The sequence below is a fragment of the Toxotes jaculatrix genome, chromosome 4 (assembly GCF_017976425.1).
Source record: "Toxotes jaculatrix isolate fToxJac2 chromosome 4, fToxJac2.pri, whole genome shotgun sequence".
Taxonomy (NCBI): domain Eukaryota; kingdom Metazoa; phylum Chordata; class Actinopteri; family Toxotidae; genus Toxotes; species Toxotes jaculatrix.
In genome coordinates, this window is record NC_054397.1 from 10,527,721 (window position 1) to 10,552,667 (window position 24,947).

General features: G+C 39.5%; 5 protein-coding genes across 9 annotated transcripts in view; 3 read left to right on the forward strand and 2 right to left on the reverse strand.

Moving 5' to 3' along the window:
• Positions 1–4,753, forward strand: part of rnf24 (ring finger protein 24) — a 33,580-nt gene extending 28,827 nt beyond the window's left edge. For all 3 annotated transcript variants that reach the window (XM_041036708.1, XM_041036707.1, XM_041036706.1), the window contains exon 6: positions 822–4,753. In XM_041036708.1, coding sequence (XP_040892642.1) covers positions 822–963 — 142 coding nt within the window. In that variant the 3' untranslated portion in view covers positions 964–4,753. The remainder of the gene's footprint in view (positions 1–821) is intronic.
• Positions 4,754–6,355: 1,602 nt separating this feature from the next.
• Positions 6,356–19,052, forward strand: glb1 (galactosidase, beta 1). 2 transcript variants are annotated; one of them, XM_041036076.1, is made up of 17 exons: positions 6,356–6,374; positions 12,963–13,053; positions 13,694–13,863; positions 14,295–14,445; positions 14,846–14,906; positions 14,989–15,083; positions 15,181–15,361; positions 15,600–15,658; positions 15,756–15,877; positions 16,414–16,454; positions 16,578–16,690; positions 16,876–16,950; positions 17,061–17,150; positions 17,288–17,401; positions 17,592–17,723; positions 17,952–18,191; positions 18,315–19,052. In XM_041036076.1, the coding sequence occupies exons 2-17, from the start codon at positions 12,994–12,996 to the stop codon at positions 18,567–18,569; spliced, it is 1,959 nt and encodes a 652-aa protein (XP_040892010.1). In that variant the 5' UTR covers positions 6,356–6,374; positions 12,963–12,993; the 3' UTR covers positions 18,570–19,052. The 2 variants fall into 2 exon arrangements, with proteins under 2 accessions (XP_040892010.1, XP_040892009.1); XM_041036075.1 differs by lacking the exon at positions 6,356–6,374 and adding an exon at positions 12,788–12,887.
• On the reverse strand, positions 8,113–8,740 carry LOC121180564 (eukaryotic translation initiation factor 3 subunit D-like). The gene is made up of 2 exons (XM_041036079.1): positions 8,602–8,740; positions 8,113–8,512 (listed from the first exon to the last, which is right to left on the reverse strand). The coding sequence occupies exons 1-2, from the start codon at positions 8,636–8,638 to the stop codon at positions 8,193–8,195; spliced, it is 357 nt and encodes a 118-aa protein (XP_040892013.1). The 5' UTR covers positions 8,639–8,740; the 3' UTR covers positions 8,113–8,192.
• Positions 10,044–12,359, reverse strand: ccdc86 (coiled-coil domain containing 86). The gene is made up of 4 exons (XM_041036077.1): positions 11,756–12,359; positions 11,266–11,395; positions 11,094–11,168; positions 10,044–10,610 (listed from the first exon to the last, which is right to left on the reverse strand). Exons 1-4 carry the CDS (start codon positions 12,262–12,264, stop codon positions 10,458–10,460), a joined length of 867 nt encoding a protein of 288 aa, XP_040892011.1. The 5' UTR covers positions 12,265–12,359; the 3' UTR covers positions 10,044–10,457.
• An 879-nt stretch (positions 19,053–19,931) lies between the features above and the next one.
• cldnd1b (claudin domain containing 1b) lies at positions 19,932–24,642 on the forward strand. 2 transcript variants are annotated; one of them, XR_005893958.1, is made up of 6 exons: positions 19,932–20,043; positions 20,351–20,920; positions 21,621–21,728; positions 21,929–22,066; positions 23,216–23,522; positions 23,565–24,642. XR_005893958.1 is itself a non-coding variant. In XM_041036311.1 (5 exons), the coding sequence occupies exons 2-5, from the start codon at positions 20,635–20,637 to the stop codon at positions 23,434–23,436; spliced, it is 753 nt and encodes a 250-aa protein (XP_040892245.1). In that variant the 5' UTR covers positions 19,932–20,043; positions 20,351–20,634; the 3' UTR covers positions 23,437–24,642. The 2 variants fall into 2 exon arrangements, 1 of the variants encoding a protein (XP_040892245.1); XM_041036311.1 differs by having other exon boundaries at positions 23,216–24,642.
• Positions 24,643–24,947: the final 305 nt, after the last annotated feature.

The following is a 24,947-nucleotide window of genomic DNA, read 5'->3' on the forward strand; positions in this document are numbered from 1 at the left end:
GCGTGCGTGCGTGCGTGAGTGCGTGCGTGCGTGTGCACGCGCGCGCACAAGTAAAGCCACGTTGCTTGACAGAAAAAAGAGACATTCCAAGCAGACCACTACCGAATAAATATTGCCAAAATAGCTACTACCACCACATAACATCCCCCTGAACCTGCTAAGGGGCTAGAACCTTGTCATTGATCAGTAGAACCTTCTCAAAGGCCTTTAGAACGTCCACATGACTCCTAGACACTACTAGATGACCTCTAGAACCTGCTAACTGAGCACTAGGACCTCCATGACCTCCTAAAGGACCACTACAACCTTCCTAATAACTAGTGAGACCTACAATCGTATGTACCAATTTAATGACTGCTTAAGACTTCTAAACAACCCAAGACTAACCTCAAGAACCTTTCAGTCAACCACTAAAACATCTTAAATTAACAGGAAAACCTCATCTGTAGCCACTAGAACCTTGTAAAAGATTCCTAGAACCTTTTTTAGATTTTGTAAATATTGCACTGATGTGGTAAATGAAAAGAAAAAACGAACATAAAGTGTGTGAGTAAGCCTCAAGCAAGGTTTTTCCTTTAATTTGTCACATCTCTATATGTGCCAATACAATACGTTTATTAATTCGTCCAAAAGTATCAAATGATACTAGTACTAGCATCACAACCCACTAGCCTATATACCCTTACTGTGTATAAAAGCTAGAATAGTCACTTTGAATAACCTTTGAGGCTCAAGCTAAACCCACTTTACATTTTCTATTCCCTCTGCTTATCTCTGCCTTCCATACCTTAACTGTCCCTGTTGCACCCTCTTTCTCCCAGGTGCCTCATTAAGTGGTTGGAGGTGAGGAAAGTGTGCCCGCTGTGCAACATGCCTGTCTTGCAGCTCGCCCAGCAGGCTGGCAGCACAGATGCCGCTGTGCCAATACAGCAGCCTCTGCCTGGCATCGAGAACCTGGTGTAGCAGACTCAAACCCTCTCAAACAGTACACTACAGACACACAAACACACATCCCATCACTCATACTCTCAACTGTACAGGTACACTTTGGTATGAGTCTGCAGATAGGCTGGAGAAACTGGAGTTACTGCGCAGATACTCAGTGAATCAGCAGCCATCGTCACCTCTCTTATCTTTGCATTGATTCACAAAAGGATTTCCTGATATCAGTTCTGACTGGTGATCAACTGTTTTCATGTTTTTCTTTTCGCGGACAATGAAGAAGAGTTGATGTAGAAGAAGTTTCCTTCTCGGCCGTGATGTGGTCGATAATGTTTTCACAACCAAAGCACTTTTCTGGGGACACCAGCTAAAGACCAGGATGAAAAAAAAAAACACAAAAGCCAAGAACTACATTACACTAAAAAATATAAATTGTTTTTTTTTTCCTAACAAGCACTTTACAAAAAGTCAAACCTTAATTGCTTGTGATCGTAGTAGCAAGGTCATGTTTTATATTTCATCATTAACTATTATTTCTGTGCACAGTGCAAAATCACATGGGTTTTCATTTTGAATTAGTAAACTTTGATTTTTAAACAAAAAAACATATATATCTTAAAGGGACAGCGATACTTATGTCGGTAGATGTCAGGAAATTTGGACAACGGTTTCTGTTCAAATTGCACACATACACATGAGAGAATAACCTCAAAGCAACCTCGAGACTTTATGTCTGACTAAATGTGAAAGGTTTGAATGTGTTGAAACCCAGAATTTTACACACAAACATGAACACTAACACACTTTATATGAAGCCTGTAGAATTTGTTCCCTCATCACCTGTTTGTCATTCATAACCATGTTACTGGTGTTACTAGCCTTTTTTTTTCATTATTCTGTCAAAACAGAAAGGTGATACAGTGAACAAATTATATTTTCATTTAATGAATTTATGGGGAAATTCCCCCTACATATGAGTGCTGTTAGGCAAACGCAGTCAATATGCAGTCACCCCAGGCATTACTCATGATCCTTTTGTTTGGTGGTGGGGGGGGGGACAATTCAGTACCTCTCCAACAGAAAAATCTAAATTTGAAAGTACCTACTTCAACTCGTGTGATTATCTAAGCAGTATTAGTGTGTATAACCTGGTGCTTTGTCTATAAAACTGCTTTACAGAACAAACACCAGTAATGAGGCAATATTAAACAAGAATCTGTAAAATAACATAAATGTTCCAGTTTTATCTTGCTCTGCTGCTGCATCGTTTTATTTTATCGAAGCTGAGCTGTGTGAATGTTGCAATGGTTTGAGACACTTCACAAAACAAAGCAACAAAAGTCAAACTGTTATTTTGAATCTGTATTGAACTAGCATCACATATCCTGCTAGAAAATAATTGACAGTTCATTTTAGGAAGAGATCAGAATGAACTCCGACTTAAAATGTGGTGCACACACAGTTGCAGTTATCTTTGCTTCTACCCCAGTAGAGAATTTCTATTTATTATAATTTTTTTTTATTTATTGTCATTTCTTGGTACAGCTGCATTGAGTGAATGAGTTAGCGGATTGACACCTGCCTCACAAGTACTGCCCTCAGCATGTTATCAGCATATCCTTTGGTTAAGATACAGACTACTTTGTAAAAACACACATACATGCACAGAGGGAGGGGCACAAGCTTCCCCCCTGCCTGGGCTGCCAGAGAGTCAGTGGTCAGCAGGTTGTAATGAAGCAGCGTTTTCATTCATACACACACACATACAGGGTAGTTCAGCTTTTTGGCTGCAGTATTCTGGTGCTTTCGCCTCTCTCTCTCTTTCTGTACGGTACAGGGTGCTTTTTGTGTTGTGCCACACATACAGTAACTCTGAGCCCTGCTTTTGTGTATGTTTTTTTTGTCCTCATCTCTTTTTAGCTGCATTTGGTAAATGTGTTGTGGGGAAACGTGCTGATGTGAAAGGGGGCTAGAAAAAAAAAAAGCTGTGCTTCACAGTGATGGACCTAAGATAAGCTTTAGAATTTCTTTTACCTGTGATATGTATTGTCCAATGACAATCATACAGTATCTTTAAAGGCGCAATCCGTGATCCAAATGTAAATAAAAGAGTAGTCCCACCTACATCAAAAGAAAAGAACTAAAAAAAAATGGAACCTACTATCAGGCTGTTGTTCATGATGAAAAATAAACAACTAAACAGACTATTGGAGTTCTGGAAAGTGGAGAAAGACACCAAAAACAAAAAATTTGTGAAGATACAGTAGTTCAAATTGGAACAGTAAGGGAATTACTGATTGTGCCTTTAACAACGCTCTTTTTCCAATTATATTTTATTCTCTATCATCAAACACTGTCATGGACAGAGTTGCACAGGTTCCCAGCACATGGGCGGTTTGACAAGTGACAATGCATTTCACCTTCTGTGAGAGAAAAGCATTGTTTCGCTCACCTCTGTGGTTTGAGTGTAGTCAGTTTTCTCTGTTGAATGTCTGCCCTCACCCGACAGTGATGACCTTTGTGTTGGGGTCAGAGCATTCAGCAAAGTGTCAACATTAAGATGAGAGCGAAAGCCGGATTTCTCTGACCCGTGTGCGTCATTGCAGTCGGTTTTTACATGTCAGAAAGAGGTCATTGATGAGAAAACTACTAACACTTCAAACTAAAAATCAAAAAGTAGCCTTATTTGAACAAAAACTGCCTGAATTACAAAAAGAAAAATAGACCAGGGCTGTGTTAATTGGCAATATCACAACCTCTTCACTTTACAGTGGTATTGATGATTTACTTTGTGATTGAAGTACATCATCTGGCCTGACACTGAAAGGGTTGTGGTTATATGTTGAACAAAATATACATATGAGGGCCTTCTTCAGTATGCTGTGCGATGAGCGGTACCTGGTACCTCCTCGCTTCTTAGTCTTTGGTTATGAATAGGCTTGACTTTTTCATAGAACTTACCCAACATTAGTGGTCATACATTTTCCCCCAAGGCGTCACTGATTAAACTATAACTCTGGCACTGTCCCCAAAAGATGACACATTTTGTAGCTCAGTGCTAAAAAGACAAGTCTTAAAGCTTTGTTCCTGCTAATGGTTTTGTTTTTGAATGTAAGATTCATAAGAGAAAGAAAAGAAAATGAGGAGATATAATGTGAAAGCATGCTATTTTGCATAGTCAAGTTGCCACTGATATCACCATTGTTAGATGTATGTAGACAGTAGTGTCAGTAGTAGTGTATTTATACATGAGGTGCACAAAAAATGCTCCTTCGTATAAACTAAATGGCAGCTGAACACTTTCTGCCATTTGGCCATCTTAACTGTTGTGTTTGATTGTAAACACTCTAAGCCTTTCCACTTGTACGTCCCCGTTTCCCTTCTGTGTGCCGTCCTGATCCCACTGAAAACAAAGTGCCAACCCAAAATGAAGTGTTATGAATCCAAGTCCGAGCCAACAAGAAAGAAGGCCCTGCATTTTGAAAAGAAAAGAAGAGAAAAAAGGGCAGTGTCTCTGTCAGATTATGGCCAAAAAAAAAAAAAAGGAAACTGAGCCAGTCATGAATACAGTAATAAATGGCTTCCCACAAGTGAAATCACCATTGACGTCAGCACTGCTTCTGAATTAACTCCATTATAAATAGACAGGACACAATGAGATGAAATAGCGCAGTCATTCAGGAACACCGCTTCACATCAAAAATTTACTGCTACTCAGAAAAGGAAGCGTCTGATGATGGCATCACAAAGTCATTTATATGACTGTCCCTTCAGGGCACAGTGTTTGATGACAAAACTGTTTTATTAAAAATAAAAAAATAGGAAATTGGTACACTTCCCCTTATAGATGAGGGGTTTCATTATATGTCCACGGTTGGTTTTAGCAACTAGCCCATTTAGGATTCTCTATCACTGCCTCCCTAACGTGAACTTTCTTCTTGTTTCTACAGTGTGTTGTTTCTTCCTCTGTAGCTCTCGTAGTGCCCTTCCAACTCACAAATAACTTCCCCCACTTTGCCCAAACGAACCCTCCCACCTTTACCAGACTACCCAAGTATACCCTCTGCCCTCACACCCCCTTTATTGTTAACACTGATTATGTTTGTGGACTCTCACAGACATTGTTTGTAAAACTAAGAATTCTGCAGCAGAATATTTTTGGAGACAATTGCTGTACAGTATTTGTAAACTCTATTTTTGTATATTGCTTTTTGGAGAAAATAATATGCATTTTTCTTTTCTTGTTTTTGCTAATTTCATGTTTATTCAATTTAAGAAAATGTTGCATGTGACTGACTTGAACTGTAAATAAAATTTCCAAGTTTTGGAAATACTGAAGTGTTTTTCCTTTCATACATGTTCAAAATGTCTTTTATCAAAAAAAAAAAAAAAAAAAAAAAGATACCTCAATCATGATCCAAAGAAAATATTTAATGCTTACAAGACCATTCAATGTATTTCACTTTTACTAGTGAAACACAGTGGATTCAGAAAATATTCTGACCCCAAGTCCGGCACTTTACAAAATACAGATGAGAAAGATGGATACAATAAGACATATCAGTTTTTTGATTTTTAAGAAATTTAGACATTTTAAAAAATATAGAATAATACTTATAATATTTTTAATTCTTTTACTACTGCCATTATGGGTTAATGTGTGTTAAATTAAAAAAATTAATTTAAACCATTTTAAATTAATTTTATAACACAACATTGCAAAATGTGAAGGGGTCTGAATATGAAGTGCTGGTTCGGATTCACTTACAGTCTCATCTCATTACAAGATTAATGAGTACAATGCTTTATTTAAAATAGTATCTTTAAAATATTCTCTAACTGCTAACCTACCTAACCTTGGATGTTGTAAACGTGACCAGAGAGATCGTTTGTGTAATACCACCATCTTGTGGGTAAATGGTGGGTCATGCTCCATATTGAAAACAATTTTGAGGCAGTCCTGAAAATATTGACACACTGGAGACATCTGGTGGTGACAACTTGAAGTTGAAGAGTGGTAGTTCCAATACTGCTCCTTGGCACACCAACATGAACCCAAACTATCAACCATCAGCCAGAAACCATATAATAAGTTCTAAAGTCTTTATTTTTTCTTTTACAGCAATGCTTCTTTGAATATTTAAAAACTGAATATTCCTCATCGGGGATCCTAAATTAGTGCTGGGATACAGAATAAGTTGTGTGTAACTGTGAGGCAGTGGCAGCAGCATAATTAAGTATTTTAGAGAGCACCTTGCTGCCTATATTTCCCAGAATACAACTCGACTGCTGACGTCTTTGTTTTGATTCGGTAACGCCACCGAACGAAAGAGGTTAAATGTTTTTTTTATGTCATTCGCCGAACAATTTTTTTTTCATCCAGATGCTTAAAAGAGTCTTTGAGGATTCTGGGCAGGACCTTCAGAACAACGGTAAGTGTTTTTAAAGGACACCTGCGACAAGTAAGTAACATGAGAGGCAGAAGCTGGGGCAATGGCTAATGTGATGTTAGCATGTAGCAGAGAGGAGGACCTGCTACAAAGATGTGTTACTCTGCAGGTCTGGATTTGAAAAAGTATCAAATTCAGTTTCTTCTTCTAGTTTCTTCAGGTGAGAGGTTGTTGTTAAAGTTAATTTATTATGCATGTTAATTATACTATATTCATTTTTATGTGTTTTGTTTTTTTATACAATCTATGGTTTTGGTAAACCCTGCAGAAACCCTGATTAACCCTGGTTAACGTTTCTTTACGACGTTCACTCACTGTTATGTGAGGCTCACTGATATACAGTATGACATACTGTATCTTTGCAGGTGTTTTCACACTCATTTGCACCTTTATCCTGAGACTGACCATGCGACACCAGTGACCACTGGACTGAAGAATAAATGTTTATGTTGTATTATTGTGCCCTATGTTTTTGTTATGTTTTTGTTTTGCCTCTATATAACCAGTTTAATTGACTGTGTGTTAATCAAGTCAGTCAGCTCCTCTGAGGGGTTAATTGCTATTCACTTGGCTAGTAGTTTGTCCTAGAGAGTTCAGTGGTTATGTTTGGGGTCAAAGCTTATGCATATCAGTCAACAGGAACTCCATGTAAACCATATATGAAAGTACAAGAAACAGTGAAGCATCTGCTTTAAAGCGGGTCTTTCATTGTTAGCTTAACTTGTGGTCCTGTCTTGCATTCTTCCCATAATTCACCCCACTGAGTTATACTGCGCTAATGCCTTACATTATAAATAAATGTGTGTTTAATTAAATTACCACAAACTAATTAACACACAGCACATCGGGCTACAAAGGACTACAGCACGAGAGTAGTGATTGGTATCTGGGCCCCTAGAAAGAAGGTTAATCTCTTTTGTGTCTGTGTTTGAGAAAGTACTTGCATGTACCTAGGAAATGAATAAGTGACTCATGACTTCATTTTGTATCTCTCAAACTAAGAATGTGTTTCATAATATATCCACATTTCATTCTGATTAACAGTAGAAAGCATGAAAAATGATCGTCTTAAGCCATTCTTTTAATGCGGGTGAGGTCACTTTGGCAAACAGTCTGAGTCTCAACGAGTCATTTTGATGAATGGTGACGCACCCAGGATGCATTTAAGGTCATTAATCAGAACCTTTTCTCACTGCCTGATTAAAAAAAAAAGAAAAAGAAAAAAAACAGAGACTAGATGGAAACAAATTGTGGAAAATGTCATTTTATAATAGCTTAGCTAGGATGCACCTGTGAGTAAACAGAGTATAACTCAGTCAGATAAAGTACTTTCAGTGTTATTTCAAGGAAAACTAACTTGAGGCAGTTGAGGAGTTTGAGACGACATTTCAAAACTTTACTGAAATACCATCACCAAAATTGGAAACACTGGTATGTGTACAGCTTGATTAAAGTATGTGAAAATGGTAATTTAAAAAAAATTTTAAGGTAAAAAATTTTTTTTTTAAAAAGCCTTGTTGACTGGGCAGGAGGAGGCTTGAAAATCAGCAGTCATGAGTGAATAATTCCTAAATAACTTAAAAAGAAGTGACAAGAAAAACGCACAAAACTAATTGCTTTGAGTTCTACCAGCCTTTTATTAGAACATTTTAACACTTTGTGTCATCTAGATTATTTAAACCTATCAACAGAAGTGCCTTGTAATATGATTATTAGGTTATATGTTTATACATAAATTATATAATATGTGAGTAACAATAACTGTATTCTGTAAAAACAGATAAAAACAGTACAGCCAAGTCACACCGTAAAGAAGAACTTGAAGAGAACAACACTGAGGTGACAGAAAGCCAAACTGCTCATGTGCATGATCCCAGCGTGTGTAGCAGCGGCAATGTTGGTGGCAGTGGTGTTAGTGTTTGTCGAGTTTGTCGTTATCCGTGTAGTCATGGTTGCAGCAGCGGTCGTAATGGCAGCAGCGGTTGTCGCCGCAGCAGCGGTTGCATTGGCACCAGCAGTTGCTGTAGCACCAGCGGTTGCATTGGCACCAGCAGTTGTGGCTGCCCCGGTTCTTGCTGTAGGTGCTACAGTTGTGTTTGCCTGGGCATTTCCTGATGTTACTAATCAATAAATAAAACATTAATATTAGAGAGGACTGTATCCCTTCTCCAAACATTGCAACCCTCTGAAACAAGAACGTTTTACTCACCAATGATCAGAAGTTGTATCAGAATTATCAGAAGCATTTTAAACTCTATCACACCTAAAAGAAAAATGAAAACGTTTTCTTACTTAATCACAGAAAACTTTCTCCCACTTAATAGCAAGCAAACAAGTTAAAGATTAACTCAGTCTATCAAAGATTTCTAAAAAGTACTTCTTAAACAACAAATGAAATGAAAAGACTAAAAAAAAAAAATCTGAATAGTGCAATTAAATCAGTTAGGCCATCTTCTACTCAGTACTCAACACGCTAAAAGAAAAAGACTGTACTTACAAAACTTCTCGAGTTTATTTCTGTAGCTGTCTTAAGCTGTGATGTTAACGCTGCTTTCTTGTCTCAGTCTTAAATTAGTTCACGTTCAGAGTTAACTCAGCCTCTGAGTTTGTCACAGCCTTTATATGGTGACAGACAGACAAGAAAAATGATGTGAAAGAGACTCACGCGCATCAGTCAGTGTAACAAATTGCTTTGTTTTTCCATGCATTTTAAAGCATGTCAGATTATTCTGCTACAACTTAGAGGATTTACAAAGCAAACAGGTTGGTCACGAGCTCAAGGAGTTGTCTTGCTGTGTGACACAAAGACAGCAGTGTGTAAATGACAATTTTGAATTATTTGTGGAAAGGCTGTTTAGGCAGCGCTTCAACAATGAATGTGCCATGTAAAGGCCATGGAATGAGAATAAAGCTGGAGAAAAAGCAGCCTTTGTGTGCAGCCTGCTCTCCAAATTTACTCTGCTATTTTGGGTGAACATACATTAAGACTGAAACCATGTCTCATGATGCATTCATTTACGTAGATGTTGCATTATAAAGTTCTGTGTCATGACCAATACCAGTATGTTGTTGGTCAGAATAAAACGCTTACCAAACCTTAAACAACAAAAGAACTTATTATTCAGTTTGATTCATATGTTAATGTGATAAACTCGGTCAGTCTTATATGTAATAAAATAACTTTTGAGCATCTTCAGTAACTACTCTACTGATCAGCCTTTCACACTGCACTCCAAACTAAATATTAAATAAAAATAAATAAAAGTCAGGACACAGCAACACCTATCTAAAGTTTGCTAGCGTCCAGCAAACATAAGCCACTGTAAGGAAGCTACTGGTCATACCAGACCAATTAAGGATGTAGCTGTTTAAAAATTCTCGAATACCATACCAGCAACACACTTAAATAAAATGTTCAAGAACCACAAGTCTGCCTTAAAACATTAGTGAGGTGCGCTCATGACCACTGAAACTGATTTTCCTTGTTGTAATCTTTCCTTAATCATAGCTTGTGTGTGTGTGTGTGTTTTTTTTTTGATGACCCCAGGTAATTTAAATTTAACAACAACAAACTGTGGCCCGATCAACAGGATCTCTGCCATTTATCAAGTGTATTTAAGTGACACTACACCCAGAGCACCTAGACTAGACATTTACTGTGACAGTTTGATGAAAGGTAGAAATTCAAAGTTTATTTAATATAAAATTGTGTAGGTGAAACAGAGTTGGACATATGTGATGTTTTACTGACCGAGGGGCTCTTTTAAGATAACATAACAGGGCACCAGGGAAATTAATAACAAAAAAATCAGAATCTTAAATGTTCATAGGTGATGGCCTTAGTGCTCACCTGACAAGAAATAAAAGCTTTTGTGCAGAATGTTGCACTTATTTACTTTTATTATTTTTAATACTACTTCTATATTTAGAAAAACTTTCTAGGGTTAAAGTCTGAATTAGTCCTCTCAGAGAAACGAGTCTGATCATGTTTGTTGTATTTCAGACATTGAAATATAAGACATTTAGGCAAATTACTGAACAGATATATTTTTATTATCTCAGTCTCTATGTTAAATCTTTGTCGGCCTTGTTGGTTTTCTGCCCTTTGGCTTTTACGTTCTGCTTCTGTGACTTCTGCAGTAGAGCCAGTGTGTCTCTCTTCTCTATTTTCCTGAGTTGTTTCTTCTTCATCCTCTTGATCTTTGCTGTATTCCGGATCTGGGATCAGAAATGAGAGAAGAGAAAATAAACAGTTGGCCAAATTACAAACAGACAGATTGTGTGAGCTTGTATCTATTTATGCTTATGTCATCCACTGCTTTTAATCCTTATTATGTCTATTTGTATTGTACTGATTGAAAAAAAAATACAAATTTTTAGAGCCATGTGACAAACATACATATATATATATATATATATATATATATATATATATATATATATATAGAATATAGTCAGTATAATATACTCAATGTAAGTATCAGTGAGTGGATTCCAGTCATGGACCTATGTTACCAGTCCAGGGGAGCCTGATACTATTTTGCAAATATGGTGCAATATGCACCCTGTATGATGATGTTTATGTCTTTATATTCTGTAGATGGTAGGTAAATATTCAGAAATAGTGTGCATCAGTTAGGCGTAGGTAGGTGAAGGTATCCTACAGTGTTTAGCCATTTGACCGAACAAAAGTCGACGTACCACTTGCACAATCTCTGCTTTGCGTTCATTCTCAGCGCGCCGTTTCAAGTTGTCTTCTCTCCTTTTCCTCTTTTCCTATTAAGGCAGAAAAAGAAACAGAATAAATCAAAGGGTGCAAGAGCTTAAATATTACCATGGACGAAAAGGCCTGCATCACGCAGCCTTAGTTTACCTCTTTCTGTTTGGCTTTTTCCTCTTTGAGCTGCAAAGCAAACTGTTTCACCAGCTCCTTCTCTCGCTTGGCCTCCATCTTCTTTTCCCAAGAGGAGCACAACGGCTTATCTCTTACCAACGCAGAGAACCTGGAGGCCAAAAACAAAAAAAAATAAATTATTAAATAATACAAGAGATTTCACATCCAAGTAGCCTATAGAGAGCTGGATTTCACTGATACCTGAGTTTCTTACTTCAAACTCTACATGTTGCAACAACACACTGTCATACAAGACCTTAGCATAACTATAATAATAATTTATGATTAAATGTCAGGTAACATTTCATTAAACTGAGAGATTTTTATATGGTAGCCAACTTTGAATACACAACAGCTTTCAATATCAGGCTTCTAAGGCAGAAACGTTAATTCACATGAAAGAAAACTCATAAATATATTTTAAAAAATATATATTTGGTTCTTGGACTGGTTCCATCTTTTTCTTCACCTCTGCTTGTTACGGTCCTTCCACACTCTTCCAGATTTCGGTTTTCCCAGCGGAATGACCGGATTTTGGATCGCACTTGGAGCGAGACGAGGCTTCTTCTCTGGGACGGTCTCTGAACTCGTGGGGGCCGTTTCTGTCGGTGCGGGTTCGGACAGATGACCGTCTTCACTGCCGGTAACTTCGGCCTGGCCTGCTGGCTCAGACACGGTACACGGCTCCGGTTCGGCGGACACGCTGGACTCCTCCTCGGCCAGGCTCTCTGGTTTCTGCTCCGTGTTCTTCTCCTCCACCACGGGCAGCTCCTGGAGCACAGACCTCCTGGTTCTCCGGCTGGGAGTCCTAACCGGGGCTTCAGAGTCTAGCAGTGCGGCCGGAGTGCGCACTCTGCGGCCGCTGCGGGTCCGTCTGGTCTCCGGCGGCGGCGGATCCTGGACCTCCTCCTCCTTCTCCGCGTGTCCCGCTTCAGAAGCGGTCTTTTCTTCTGTCATAGCTTTCTGCCTCCTCGACATGTTTCCTAATTAACTTGGCAACACAACATTACTCTGATAAACTTATGTATCCACGTGTGACCACCGCCTGCGATGTGTACGTAGCGGTGTTTCCGTTTCACTGACGGATGGTAAACAATGTGGGGGGCGCAGTACCGCCCCCTGCAGGTGTGGAGTGGGAGCTGTGAATCTGAATTGAAGATGGAATGCTCTCCTTCCATCCCAGTATGCTCACTAAATCTGTACTTTGATTTCTTGTCTTCATTTGAAGTAATTCCAAGGGTCCCCTTGAATTTGCTCAATCTGTCCCCCTCTTCAAATAGGCCACAAGGAGCTGCAGAACATGCTGTATTCTGTCTCCTCCATCTTTCCTGCTACTGCCATCGACTGAACCATTTAATTTTCATTTTTTTAAATGTGTTTTAATTTTGTTATAGTGGGCTCATCGGTTATTAGATTTCCCCGAAACCCCACATGAGCGGGTCCCTTTGCAAGGAGCATCTGTATAAAATGCACAACACTGCCACCTACTGATCGACACGCGTTTTTTACACCACACAACAATTTGATGGCATCACATGACTTCACTTCCGCAACTCATGATGCCCCTCTCATTGGCAACACCACAGTGTACACTCCGGGAAGTAAGTACTATAGCTGATAGTGTCCAAGTACATGCTGCATGTAAAGCTGCATCAGTTTCATTTTGCACTTGACAGGGGGGACAGCAGGCCGCGGTGAAGACCCGTCATGTCTCTGCTCAGAGTTGGAAACACACTCCTGCTGTTGCTGCTGCTGTGTGGACAATCAGTGAGTACTTCTGAGTGTTTACAGGTTTTATTTTCAGTTCAGTTCTCAGCATTGTGGGAGCTGCAGCCTCACAGCCGCAGGTAAGATTAAAAACAAAAGCTTTATGCAAAGGTTTTAAAAAGCCCCTTCATCACAATTCATAGTCTGGAATCAATCCCAGACTGTGTTATTAATGCTTTCTGATGGTGCTAAAGGTATAATAACAGTAATGTTTGTAGAAATAGGAGTAAATCATATTTGCCCCTTATATGATCAGATACTGTCAGTTGAATAAAACAAACCCAGGGTTATTTTTAGTCTGTAAGTCAAACTTTTCAGTATATGTGTTAATACCTGCATTATCTGGTCCACGGCACTGATTAGACCTTGAAAAACACGTTCAACGGGACAGTATTTTAAAATATGTTGATTGGTATTGTAGGTACAGTAACTCATATAGACACATTGTTCACAATCAAGGCTGACACTTGTGAGTGACACATGCCAAAATCAGCTGAGGTGTCAGCCCTGTGCCATAAAACATGAAACTTTGATCACAGACTGGAACGTAATATAACTGGATTTAGCTTTCTACGAGTGGGGATCGCTGCAGTGCTTATAAATGCAGCTCTGAGTCAAACTCTGTTGTGTTTATCTGCAGCTCAATGCATCTCGTTCCTTCAGCGTGGATTACCAGGGTGACTGCTTTCGGAAAGATGGGGAAGAGTTTCGTTACATATCAGGAAGCATCCATTACAGCAGGATCCCCAGAGTCTACTGGAAAGATCGACTGCTCAAGATGTACATGGCGGGACTGAATGCCATCCAGACGTAGGTTTGCCTCATGTCTCGCTCCCTGAAGGCTTTCGCTCTGACTTTGTTGTCTCAGTCACAGGCTGATGTTGGTTCTGTGTCATGTTGCAACTGGCTTCAATACAAACACTGAGAAAGAGAAGAGGTTTAAAATGTAGGTTAGCAAAGGTCAGCAAAGCCATCATATGTTATATCATGTGTCTGCTAGAAGAAGATTCACTGGGACATGAGTTTATATTATCTTTGTAATCAGGTATACTGGATTAAATAAACAGAAATTCATATATTTTATGTTAATGGAAGAACGTTGTATTTTTTAAATGAAATATAACAGCAAGCAGAGAATGATTATAATCGAGCCACAAGATACAGCCTACAAAAAAAAAAACTAAAAACTAAAAACTTTGAGTGTTTGATTGAAAAATACTGACACTTTGCTCATTTTAAAGATACGTTCCCTGGAACTACCATGAGGCTTTTCCAGGTCAGTACAGTTTTAGTGGAGACAGGGATTTGGAATATTTCCTTCAGCTGGCCCAAGACATTGGTTTACTGGTCATCCTTCGGCCAGGACCATACATCTGTGCAGAGTGGGACATGGTGAGTAAGGCTGTCAGAAAATGTACATGCTTGGTGTTTCAGGGCATTCAAAGCCAAATAGGAAATACTGGGTATCAGTTCTACATTATACTATGTGACAAGAGCTAAGTTGAAGATACCAAACATATCACTTCCTCAGCAGGGGCTTCATTTTCTAATTGTTTTCATACCATTGTGTAACTTTAAGGGAAAAAAATGAATTTGTCTCAGTCAATTTTGTCCACTGACCCCAAACTAATAGCCACAGGTTTACATGTGTTTAATACTTAGAGATACTGTATATTTTCAGTCCAGCAATCACTCATTTAGACTCTCTGTGGTGTGTTTTGTTTTTATGCATTAAACTGTTTAAATCACACAAAAAAAATGTTGTCTTTGTTTGTGTAATTCTCTCAAACAGGGTGGGCTGCCTGCCTGGCTTCTCAACAAGAAAAACATAGTGCTGCGGTCTTCAGATCCAGGTGAGAATCAAAGCTCAGAAGGTCGACTGATGAGTGGACGGCATGCTGCAATATAGCAAATGCTATAATTTGTGTTTTTCAGATTACATCGCTGCAGTAGATAAGTGGATGGGGAAGTTGCTGCCTATGATAAAGCCTTATCTGTATCAGAACGGTGGTCCTGTCATTACAGTACAGGTGAGCGAGTTTGTGTTTGTTGTTGTTGTTCATTATGTATCATTGCAGCGCTTCATTCAATATCGAAAATAAGACCTGATGTGTCCTTGTTTTGTAGGTGGAGAATGAATATGGCAGCTACTTCGCTTGTGACTACAACTACCTGCGTCACCTGACCAAGCTGTTCCGGTCCCACCTGGGCGAGGAGGTGGTGCTCTTCACCACAGATGGGGCTGGGCTCGGCTATCTTAAATGTGGCTCGATACAAGATCTCTATGCCACTGTTGACTTTGGGCCTGGTAAGTGTCTGTCCTCTTCTTATCGGTATCTTCGTGTCTCTTTTCATATGTAGTTGGTATTCTGCAGTTTATAGGAAATAGTGCACATACAGTTTTTTTGTGATTTAAATGGTCATCTTATTGTTGTGTGCTTATTTTGTTTTCTCTACATTGACTCATTTTCACATTTTATATTAGTCAGAAGTCATAAGGAAGTTCCACAAATGTGTGTTTATTTTTTGCTTGTTTGTTCCACCAGGTTCAAATGTAACCGCTGCCTTTGAGGCACAGAGACACGCTGAACCTCGTGGACCTTTGGCAAGTATTTCCCTTTGTACATTTCTTAATCTCTTCCTTTTTAGCAACACACAGTATTTTCTCTCAGATGCTTATGGGGTTGCGTCTTTTATCTCAGGTGAACTCAGAATTTTACACCGGCTGGCTAGACCACTGGGGATCACCTCACTCCGTTGTGTCTCCTGCCTTAGTGGCCAAGTCCCTGAACGAGATCCTGGCCATTGGCGCAAACGTCAACCTGTGAGTCTGTGAGCAGATTTCTGGGAGAGGTTTAGACACACTTGTGCAGACAGATGAAGACAATTACACAAAAGATATGCTGATTCACCACAAGACTGCATTACATTTTCTGCATTACTTACTAGAGATATACTATATCCATGCCAAAAACATGAACCCAAGCTTCCCTGATCGCTGCTGGTACATGGTTGTAGGTGGTTGGGCATTTTATTCCTTACCACTTTTTAGTTAAATGAGACATGAGCAGCACACTGACATCCTGACCTCAGTAGTATAATCTTTTCTTTATTCTTCTATTTTTTTGGGTCTGTAGCTGGAATTATTGTGGAACTTGGTTCCACCTACAGGTCAGGAAGACCCTTGATCAAGTAAATATAATGTTATGTGGTACCGTACTGGAGGTGTGCCCCACCATCTCCCCTCCCATATGTTATGTGTTGTTTTAGTGATTTATCAGTGTATCGTTTTACAGTGCTTTAGTGTGTAATCTTCTGTAAATGCTCAGCCGTCAGTTATTAAACTGTCTCTCCTCACAGGTACATGTTCATAGGAGGAACAAACTTCGGATACTGGAACGGTGAGCATGTTTGGACAGGACAGACTGGTTTTATTCTTAGTGACTCACAGCTGAGCCACTCGTGTTCTCCTATCCTTGCCAAAAAAAGTGACACACCTTCTGATTGCCTCTTATTACCCTCAGGTGCCAATTCACCATATGGCCCGCAGCCCACGAGCTATGACTACGATGCCCCTCTCACAGAAGCAGGAGACCTCACAGACAAGTACTTTGCCATTCGAGAGGTGATCAAAATGGTATGTGCGTCAGTATAGACCTCCACTTTTGCAGTCTTTTCTTTTTGCCATTAAGAGTAACCTTAAGGAGTGTAAGTAACGTGCAAAGCCAAGGAGTATAAAACATTTAATCTTATTAAATCATATTTTTGAGCTTGGATGCAGCATATGTCATCTAGGAGAACTAATGTGTCTTCTCGCAACAGTACCGTAAGATACCAGCGGGACCAATACCACCAACAACTCCGAAGTATGCGTATGGGGCTGTTGGGATGAAAAAGGTAAGTGCTCAGCGGACACTGTGTTTCTCTTATGAACTTCTATGAACTTTTTGTCTCATGATTTAAAACATCAAGAATAAGTGTTAAAAAGCGACCCTCTCCCACCGCAGCTCCAGACGATATCAGATGCCTTAGAAAAACTGTCTTTCTCCGGCCCAGTCAAAAGCATGTATCCTCAGACTTTCATTGAACTCAACCAGGTATCATTTAATGTCTTTAAATATGTTTTATGTAGTAAAAAAAATATTGTTGCTTTTTGTTTGTCCCAGTAATAGCCATTGAGCTTTATTAATTTAGTTGTTAATTTGTTCACATTTTTTTCCCATCTGTCCTTTAGGCTTTTGGTTATGTGCTCTATAGGACTTCTCTGCCAGTTAACTGCACCAAACCAACTCCACTGTCATCTGCTCTGAATGGAGTTCATGATAGAGCGTATGTGTCCGTGGATGGGGTGAGTCTGCCTTTGCACATGTGATTGTTTCTTTATCAGATATTATATACGCAAAGTTCTTATATTGTTAATTGTGCTTAGACAACACTGAACCTTGATACACAAAGTGCTTTGTAGAGAAATATATTATAAAAATAAATAAATAAATAAATTTGAGGTCTGTCTACATAAATGCTGGTTTCTGCTCAAGGTGGCTGTGGGGATTCTTGAAAGGAACAAAGCCATAACCGTAAATGTGACTGGGAAGGCTGGCAGTCAGGTGGACATACTGGTGGAGAACATGGGCCGAATCAACTATGGAAAAGACATCAACGACTTCAAGGTTTCTTTGTTTTATTCAGCTGCTTCAAAGTCAATGTCTGTGTGTTGAAATATTGGTGTATGCTTAAGTATCGCAAAGCTATTATTATTTGTGTTTATATTTTTTAAAATCAGTAAAACTAGATTAAGATACAACCCAAGGATATTTTCATTCTTTAATTTCTTTTTTTCCGTGACATGAAACTCCTTAATACTTAATGACAAGCTCTACTGTGTCTTATTATCACAGGGTTTGGTGTCCAATCTGACTTTGGGGACAGACACGCTCACTGGCTGGACCATGTATAGTCTCAGTGTTGATGAAGCAGTCAGCAAGGGCCTCCTCTGGAAAAAAGAACCCACACCAACAGACCCCCCTCAGCCTGCTGCTCTCTCCCTTCCAGCCTTTTACGGGGGGAGCTTCATCATCCCTGATGGCATCCCAGACCTCCCTCAGGACACCTACATCCAACTTCCCAAATGGAAGAAGGCATGTAAACCATACAAAACATTTAGTTAGAATTGTGGTTTTGGTCATTTAAAAAACCAAAAGACGTGTTCTTAAAGTACATGAAAATCAGCCAATTAGTCTGTCTAATTTGTGTTTTTTCAGGGCCAGGTCTGGATTAATGGCTTCAATCTGGGGCGTTACTGGCCAACTCGAGGCCCGCAGGTGACGCTCTTTGTTCCTGCCAACATCCTCAGCACAGCTGCACCCAACAACGTGACTGTCCTGGAACTGGAAGGGGCTCCCTGCAGCTCGGGGCCGTGCACTGTAGAGTTTACTAACACCCCCATCCTGAATGCAACAGTCCTCTCTCACTACGATCAGCACTGGGGACTGTTTGCTAAAGAGGATTTGTTGTGATGATAGGGGAACTCATTGCTGCACAAATTGAATCAATTTGCACTACTCACTGATTAACAGTCCCAAATTGTCGTGTGTCATCTGACCTGGACAGATGTTTGATTTTTTTAAAAAGCTCTTATATGTGAAAGAAATTATGAATATTTGACATCAGTGATTGAATGATTGTGTCTCTAGAAAAGGTGAAGAAATTTGTTTTTAACCAAACGCCATATTTTACTGTCACATCAACTCTGGTTGTCTCTACCTCACTGATTCTTTTCCTCCTCACAAAAGGGATTATTGCCAATTAAACACAGCCAACGCAGAGAACTTTTTATTTTTATGTGAAAAACATATCAGGGAAATACTCTCATGTATTATCATACAAAACTTAGATGCACTGTGGGACTACTGGGATGAAACTTATATTCATTTTTAAATGACAACCTGTGTGACTTAATTCTTGCAAAGAATAAAAATCAAAAAGTATTTTGTAATGCATTAATGATCCACTTTCTTTGTAAAACAATTTGCTATTTTCTTAAATATATTGGTGGTGTGTGTACAGTAATGCCTCTTTTTTGTCTCTAGTAGTATTTTTTACTGGAAGACAAACATTTCATTTATTGTCCTTTATGTGAGCTAATCAACTTTATCATCCTTCCTTTAGACCTGTGTGAGCTTTCCTTATTTTTTCTTTCTTTTTCTTTTTGCTTTGACCAAACATGAATCAAGTGTTTTGATCACCAGTAGATGGCAGCAATACATTTAACATTCACTCTACTGTAAACAAACGTGTGGTAATACACATAATGGGAACGTTTGCATATAATTTTAACATTAAAGCCAATTCAACAGTTAGAGACATAGAAACAGAATAAGTTATTGTAACTTAAACTGTGAGAAAATACTAAACATAGCCTGACCGGTATATGATTTTTGAAGCCAAAACCAATACTGATACCTGAGTTTTAAAAAAGCTGATATCAGCCAACATATACAAAATATGCATTTTGTATTTTTGTTATTTATTTACAACATAAATATTTTGATGAAGAGTCCATGTAGTGGGACATTTTACAGTAGGAAAAACTAACTCCTGAGGTTTCTATTTTGAGTTTGTTTTGAAACTACCTCAAACACAGCTTTTTGCGTTTCTGTTCTTATGTTTGATTTATCAGCTGCCATATATGCCAGCATCATCTGTGGTGAGCCAACATCGACTGATATCCTCCAGGGCTGATTTATCCTTCTAGCTCTAATTGATGGATAAATAGCTACATAGCAAAGCTGGAACTCGGGATTCAGACATGTAGCGGTCCCATGGTCTACACTCCGTACCAGAAGGTGGCGGTAATGGGCCTAATGATGCCAACCGCCGATGAAACCCAAGACGAAGAAGAAGAAGAGAAAACAGCAAAGAAGAGGGCGGAGGCCTGCTGGAAATTCAACTATTCATGCTAACGTTTGGGCGTTTTTTTTCAACGATGAGGTAAGATAAACACATTGAATCAAATATTGAAAGTTTAGCTCTCAGATAAATGTCTCGATAATTATGTAGCCAGCTGTAGCTAACTATGATTAGAGTCAGTTAGCAAGTAAGATGCTAACTTCGTTACAGGAAGATGCCTTTGTTATTATTAGCGGTTTGAATTAGATAAAACATTACTAAGTAACTCAGAGCTCCTTAGTTCTGTCATTTGTAACTTAACATCAAAGTTAAGAAGACGGCTAAACTGGATGTACGACATTTGATTTATAAATGAGCTAAACATAAACCTGTGTGTCTTTCTCGGCAGGTAGTGGACGCCTCTGTGTGTGGGACACGGCTCAAAATGCAGCACAGAATTAAAATGATTAAATAAAGTACAGCGCTAGGATACTGTGACACTATCCTACCGATTGGCCATAGTTAAGAGACATGCCGTGGGGCCAAAACACCAAGTGGAAGTTTAATTTCTAACCATACGATCCAGGCTGCTTCACACAGCAGGAGTGAAAGCCAATCTGAATTTGCATTTTATATCATCGAGCCGTTTCCTCTTGTAAAGACAAGCTCAAACGAGCTGTTTTCCTCCAGACGATGGTAGACAATCGCTATGCCACAGCGCTGGTCATCGGCTCGGTGCTTAGCCTGCTGGCCACAGTGTACCTGTCTGTGGCTGTGGGGACTCAGCAGTGGTACCAGTACAACAGCCCGCCAGTTAAACACGAGGGCAGCAACGCCACCGAGCTCAGAGAGGAGTTCATCAATGGAGAGTTTGATGAGAAGAGCTACAGTGACACTATGTTCCGGCTGAACGGCACTCTGGGACTGTGGTGGAGGTGCATCCTGGTGCCCAGCCAGTCACACTGGTTTAAAGAGCCAGGTAATGTTTAGAATAAGCTGAGAATAAATATTTACTCCATCATCAATCACACTGACCCTTTCAGCAGTCCTTTCTTTATAAACTTGGAAGTTTCTATACTGATATATGTTGTGATGTTTATGTATTGTTACTGTAATTCAGTTTACAAGATGATTATAGATAAATCAGATGTTTCTGGCTGATACACTAAATTATATACCCGTAATATCAAGGGACTTAATGGCATTAACACAGAAAATGCTGTAAGTAGAGATGCACTGCATAGGCTGACAGTAGAAGTGACTTGGGTGCCGCCCTGATGTGACTGATGCGCATTAAATACAGCCGACTAAACACTCTGGTGCCACAGTATTCCTGGTGCTTTATTTTATGTTAGTTATTACTATGTGTTGGGTATTAACTCATTTTTCTTTATTCACAAAAAACCCAAAATTTGGAAATGGGAATTGGAGTTGTGGTCGAGAGGGTTGAGTCAGCGCATCCCTACTTACAATTCCAATATTGTCACAAATCACTCCTGCTCTTTGCAAGAAAAAATTAGGATGGCTGCTGCTGTATGAATGATACAGCAAAATTTCTGATTTCTGTCTCTGTCTCATTGTGTACAGTATATCATCATACTGTCCAACCAAGCATCACATCTTATAGATTAGTAAATGACTAAGGCAACTCCGTTCGTATTTGTGCTCTCTGTCTTTAGATCCCAAGATGGAGACCCAGTGTGTGAGCTTCACCCTTCCTCAGCAGTTTATTCCAAAGTATAAATACTCTGGAAACCAAAACAGTGAAGAAGATCTGCTGAGAACATGTAAGTCTACCCTGTTGAGATTGTGTTTTAGTTTGTGTCTCAGTTTTCACCTAGTTGCATCAGGCTTGAAGGTTAACTCAGCATTTTTTTTTTTCTTGAAGCAAACATGTTAAATTTACTTCAGCAATTGCATGTTTATCTCAAAATGCACATACTTGGGTTTTAATACTTCATCCTCTTATTATTGTCCGTCTGTGCAGATCTTTGGAGATGCCAGTTTCTCCTGCCCTTGGTGTCTCTGGCCTTGGTGTTCCTCAGCGGCCTTGTTGGGGTCTGTGCCTGCTTGTGTCGCAGCTTCACCCCCACTTTGGTTGTGGGGGTGCTCCATCTTCTTGCAGGTGAGAGAAGTGCTGGATATTATAAACCGTCATTCAAACCACAGACATTGGTAACTGTCTGTGGTTTGAAGGGACATTTGAGTTTGGGCCTGGTGCTTGCCACCATTTCAGCAGTTGCATTAACGAGACAACACAACTTTAGGCAAAGTGCAGAGATTTATGCAAACGTCAGTCGTGACAAGAGCCATCGTGCCCTACTAGGTGAACTCCAACACGTGACCATGTCGTACAGCAGTTTGAAGCCTGAAGCTTCAAATGTTACATGTGCCGACTGGGGGAGAAAATGTGATTAAAACCTCTGCTTTTTTGGAGAGGTGACGTGCCAGTGACAAAACAAATGGGACAGTGGCGAATCCTTGTGCGTCGTCCATGATGATGCGAGTCAAAATACTACGAGTGAGTGGGTTTACATAGAAAAGAACTGTAGCTGGTGTTTGTGTGTATATTGGTCACTGTCGGTACCTTTTGTCCCAGAAGGTGTCAGTATCTGAAACTCCCTCCCCTACACCTTTCTGACGTCAAAATTGGGGACAGCGTCAGTTTCTGAGACTCTTCTGTATTGCAACAATTGAAATGCCTTTCTGGGGAGATTAAAATCATTACTCAGCCCTCTCTATGATGGCTGGCTTTTCACCCAGCCTTCAAACGTGGCTGTTTGCAGCAATTTTGCTTTCCAGCGTGGTCGGACGACGCGTCGTATGAGCTAGTTCATTTTGAGGGCTCATTTTGACCCCGGCCTCAACACGTGCCCCGCTGGTGATTTTCTAACTTCGGACTAACGCTAGTCTGCTGTTTCACCAGCAGTGATTCAGATGCGCTTCTGCAATGTGAGGTGAGTTTTTACTCAAAGGTTTACTTTGCCTCACTTATAAAAACTTTGTTTTTATTAGTTAGTTATAGACGTCTTCAGACAAGGTTGAGTGGCTCTGCTGTGATATGGTGTGTGAAACTCTGTGTGTAGTAAATATTAGATCAGTTTTGTATCTTTAAAGATAGATTTGCTTTTGTCAGCGAGCTCAGTGCAGTTAGAGTTTTCTTGGAGTCAACATCCAGGTGCAGTTTAGCCTTTTTAAAACTGTGGGCTGTCTACTATTTAGACCTAACTGACACAACATATAAATTCATGCATTTTTTCCTTCTCCTTATCAGGTCTGTGCTCTCTGGGCAGCGTCTGCTGTTTCTTGGCCGGGGTGGACTTGCTCCACCAGTACTCCACACCCCCAGAAGGGGTGGAGGGCTCGCTTGGCTGGTCTCTCTACCTCGCCCTCATCTCCTTCCCCTTGCAGATGATGGCAGCTGCTTTGTTCCTGTGGGCGGCCAGGAGTCACCGCAAGAACTACACCCGCATGACTGCTTACAGGGTGGCATAAAGGAGAGAGACTACTCTAACAACAGTGTACAGTACCTTAAAACAGCCTACTGGTCTGAGGACTTCATTACATATCTTTTGTCTTAGGAGCAGACTGTACCTCCTCCTCTGTAACAATATTTTAGTTAGAATAAACTAATACATGGTGTCACAGACCCAAAGGCAGGAATAAACTAAACCAGACTGCAGCTAATCATCATAAGTGCTCATAAATAGGACTTTAATATCTTTGAGTTCTGTTATCCTTTGTTTTGTTTTGTTTTATTTTTTTTATTTAGTTTTTCTGCATCTCTAAAATATATCTTACCCAAAGCATGTTCTTAATGTATTTTAACATCCAGATGTTATTGATCAATTGTTAGTTCCGGTGTTAACTGTGTTGTCGTGCAGTTATTAATTGCCTTCTTTTCAGTTGCCATTTCTTCTAAAGCTGCTCACCACATTGCCCTTAAATCAACGTGCAACGGTCACAAATAGCACACCTGCAGTTATCTAAGTCAGGATATCTTTCTCCAATAGTGCATGGAAAATATTACGCAAGATTATATTTTTTACTTTTTGTTCTTTTGTTTTTGCATAATCTTAAATATCGAGCCTTTGCTGTGCATGCCTTTTAAGATGACATTTCCATCATCTGTGGTAATTGTTGATTTCTGTCTGTGGTATGTGTTGACTAAATGTCACTAAATGTCACTTACTAAAAATGTAACCACTCATCTTCCATTGTCGACCTCGTTTATAGATCTAATATTTATTAATGCCGTTAATTTGAATGTTATAAAGCCTGAATTGATTTGATGCCACTCAAGCAAAACCTCGAGCTCTCTTCTGATGTTTGAACCCCAAACTATACTATACATTTTTGCACCAGTTGAACCAAACATCACCAGAGTCAAAGAGACTTTGAATATCATTTAAATTTGCAAAGTCTTTATTTGCAATTTAAGATACTCCTGAATCTACATCTTGATACTCATCTATCTGGAAAGTGAATGAATTTACTATTTTTTTTCTGTGTGTGTGTGTGTGTCAGTCAAATTCCAAAGTTAGTCATTGCACCAGCAACAGAACACAAGTTGTGATGTTTTTGTATCACAATGTTTTGTTACACGTCTGGTGTGGAAACACTCTGGCTTTTGTAAATGTTTTTATGTCTTCTGAAGCACACTGCATTTGTTTCTGTATTAATAAATTGGACATTTGCTGACGACTGTAGTTGCTTTTGATCATCCTTTATTTCCTTTTTATAAAAATAAGTTCTAAAGTTTTAAGACATGCTAGGAGTGCGGCATTGTGTGTTGGCCAGTCCCTCGCTTTGGTCCAGACTGAAATGTCTCAACAGCTATTGGATGGCTTATCGTGAAATTTTGTAGAATCATGTTACCCTCAGAATTAAATAATAACTTTCCTGACTTGTAGTTGGTGTTGGTAACTGGTTTATAATCAAAACCCTGAAAAGCTCAGGACCACACTGACACCAGAAAAGTAGTATAATCACATTACACATTACGC

Coding starts and splice junctions, on each gene's coding strand:
- LOC121180564 (XM_041036079.1), bottom strand. CDS start 8,638: ATGCTTCTGATAATTCTGATACAACTTCTGATCATTG. Junction 8,513..8,601: donor GATACAACTTCTGATCATTG/GTGAGTAAAACG, acceptor TTTATTGATTAG/TAACATCAGGAAATGCCCAG.
- ccdc86 (XM_041036077.1), bottom strand. CDS start 12,264: ATGTCGAGGAGGCAGAAAGCTATGACAGAAGAAAAGACCGCTTCTGAA. Junction 11,396..11,755: donor AAGGACCGTAACAAGCAGAG/GTGAAGAAAAAG, acceptor TTTGGCCTCCAG/GTTCTCTGCGTTGGTAAGAG. Junction 10,611..11,093: donor AAGCAGAGATTGTGCAAGTG/GTACGTCGACTT, acceptor TTCTGATCCCAG/ATCCGGAATACAGCAAAGAT.
- glb1 (XM_041036076.1), top strand. CDS start 12,994: ATGTCTCTGCTCAGAGTTGGAAACACACTCCTGCTGTTGCTGCTGCTG. Junction 17,402..17,591: donor CGTATGTGTCCGTGGATGGG/GTGAGTCTGCCT, acceptor TTTCTGCTCAAG/GTGGCTGTGGGGATTCTTGA. Junction 18,192..18,314: donor AACTTCCCAAATGGAAGAAG/GCATGTAAACCA, acceptor GTGTTTTTTCAG/GGCCAGGTCTGGATTAATGG.
- cldnd1b (XM_041036311.1), top strand. CDS start 20,635: ATGGTAGACAATCGCTATGCCACAGCGCTGGTCATCGGCTCGGTGCTT. Junction 20,921..21,620: donor ACACTGGTTTAAAGAGCCAG/GTAATGTTTAGA, acceptor CTCTGTCTTTAG/ATCCCAAGATGGAGACCCAG. Junction 21,729..21,928: donor AGAAGATCTGCTGAGAACAT/GTAAGTCTACCC, acceptor CCGTCTGTGCAG/ATCTTTGGAGATGCCAGTTT.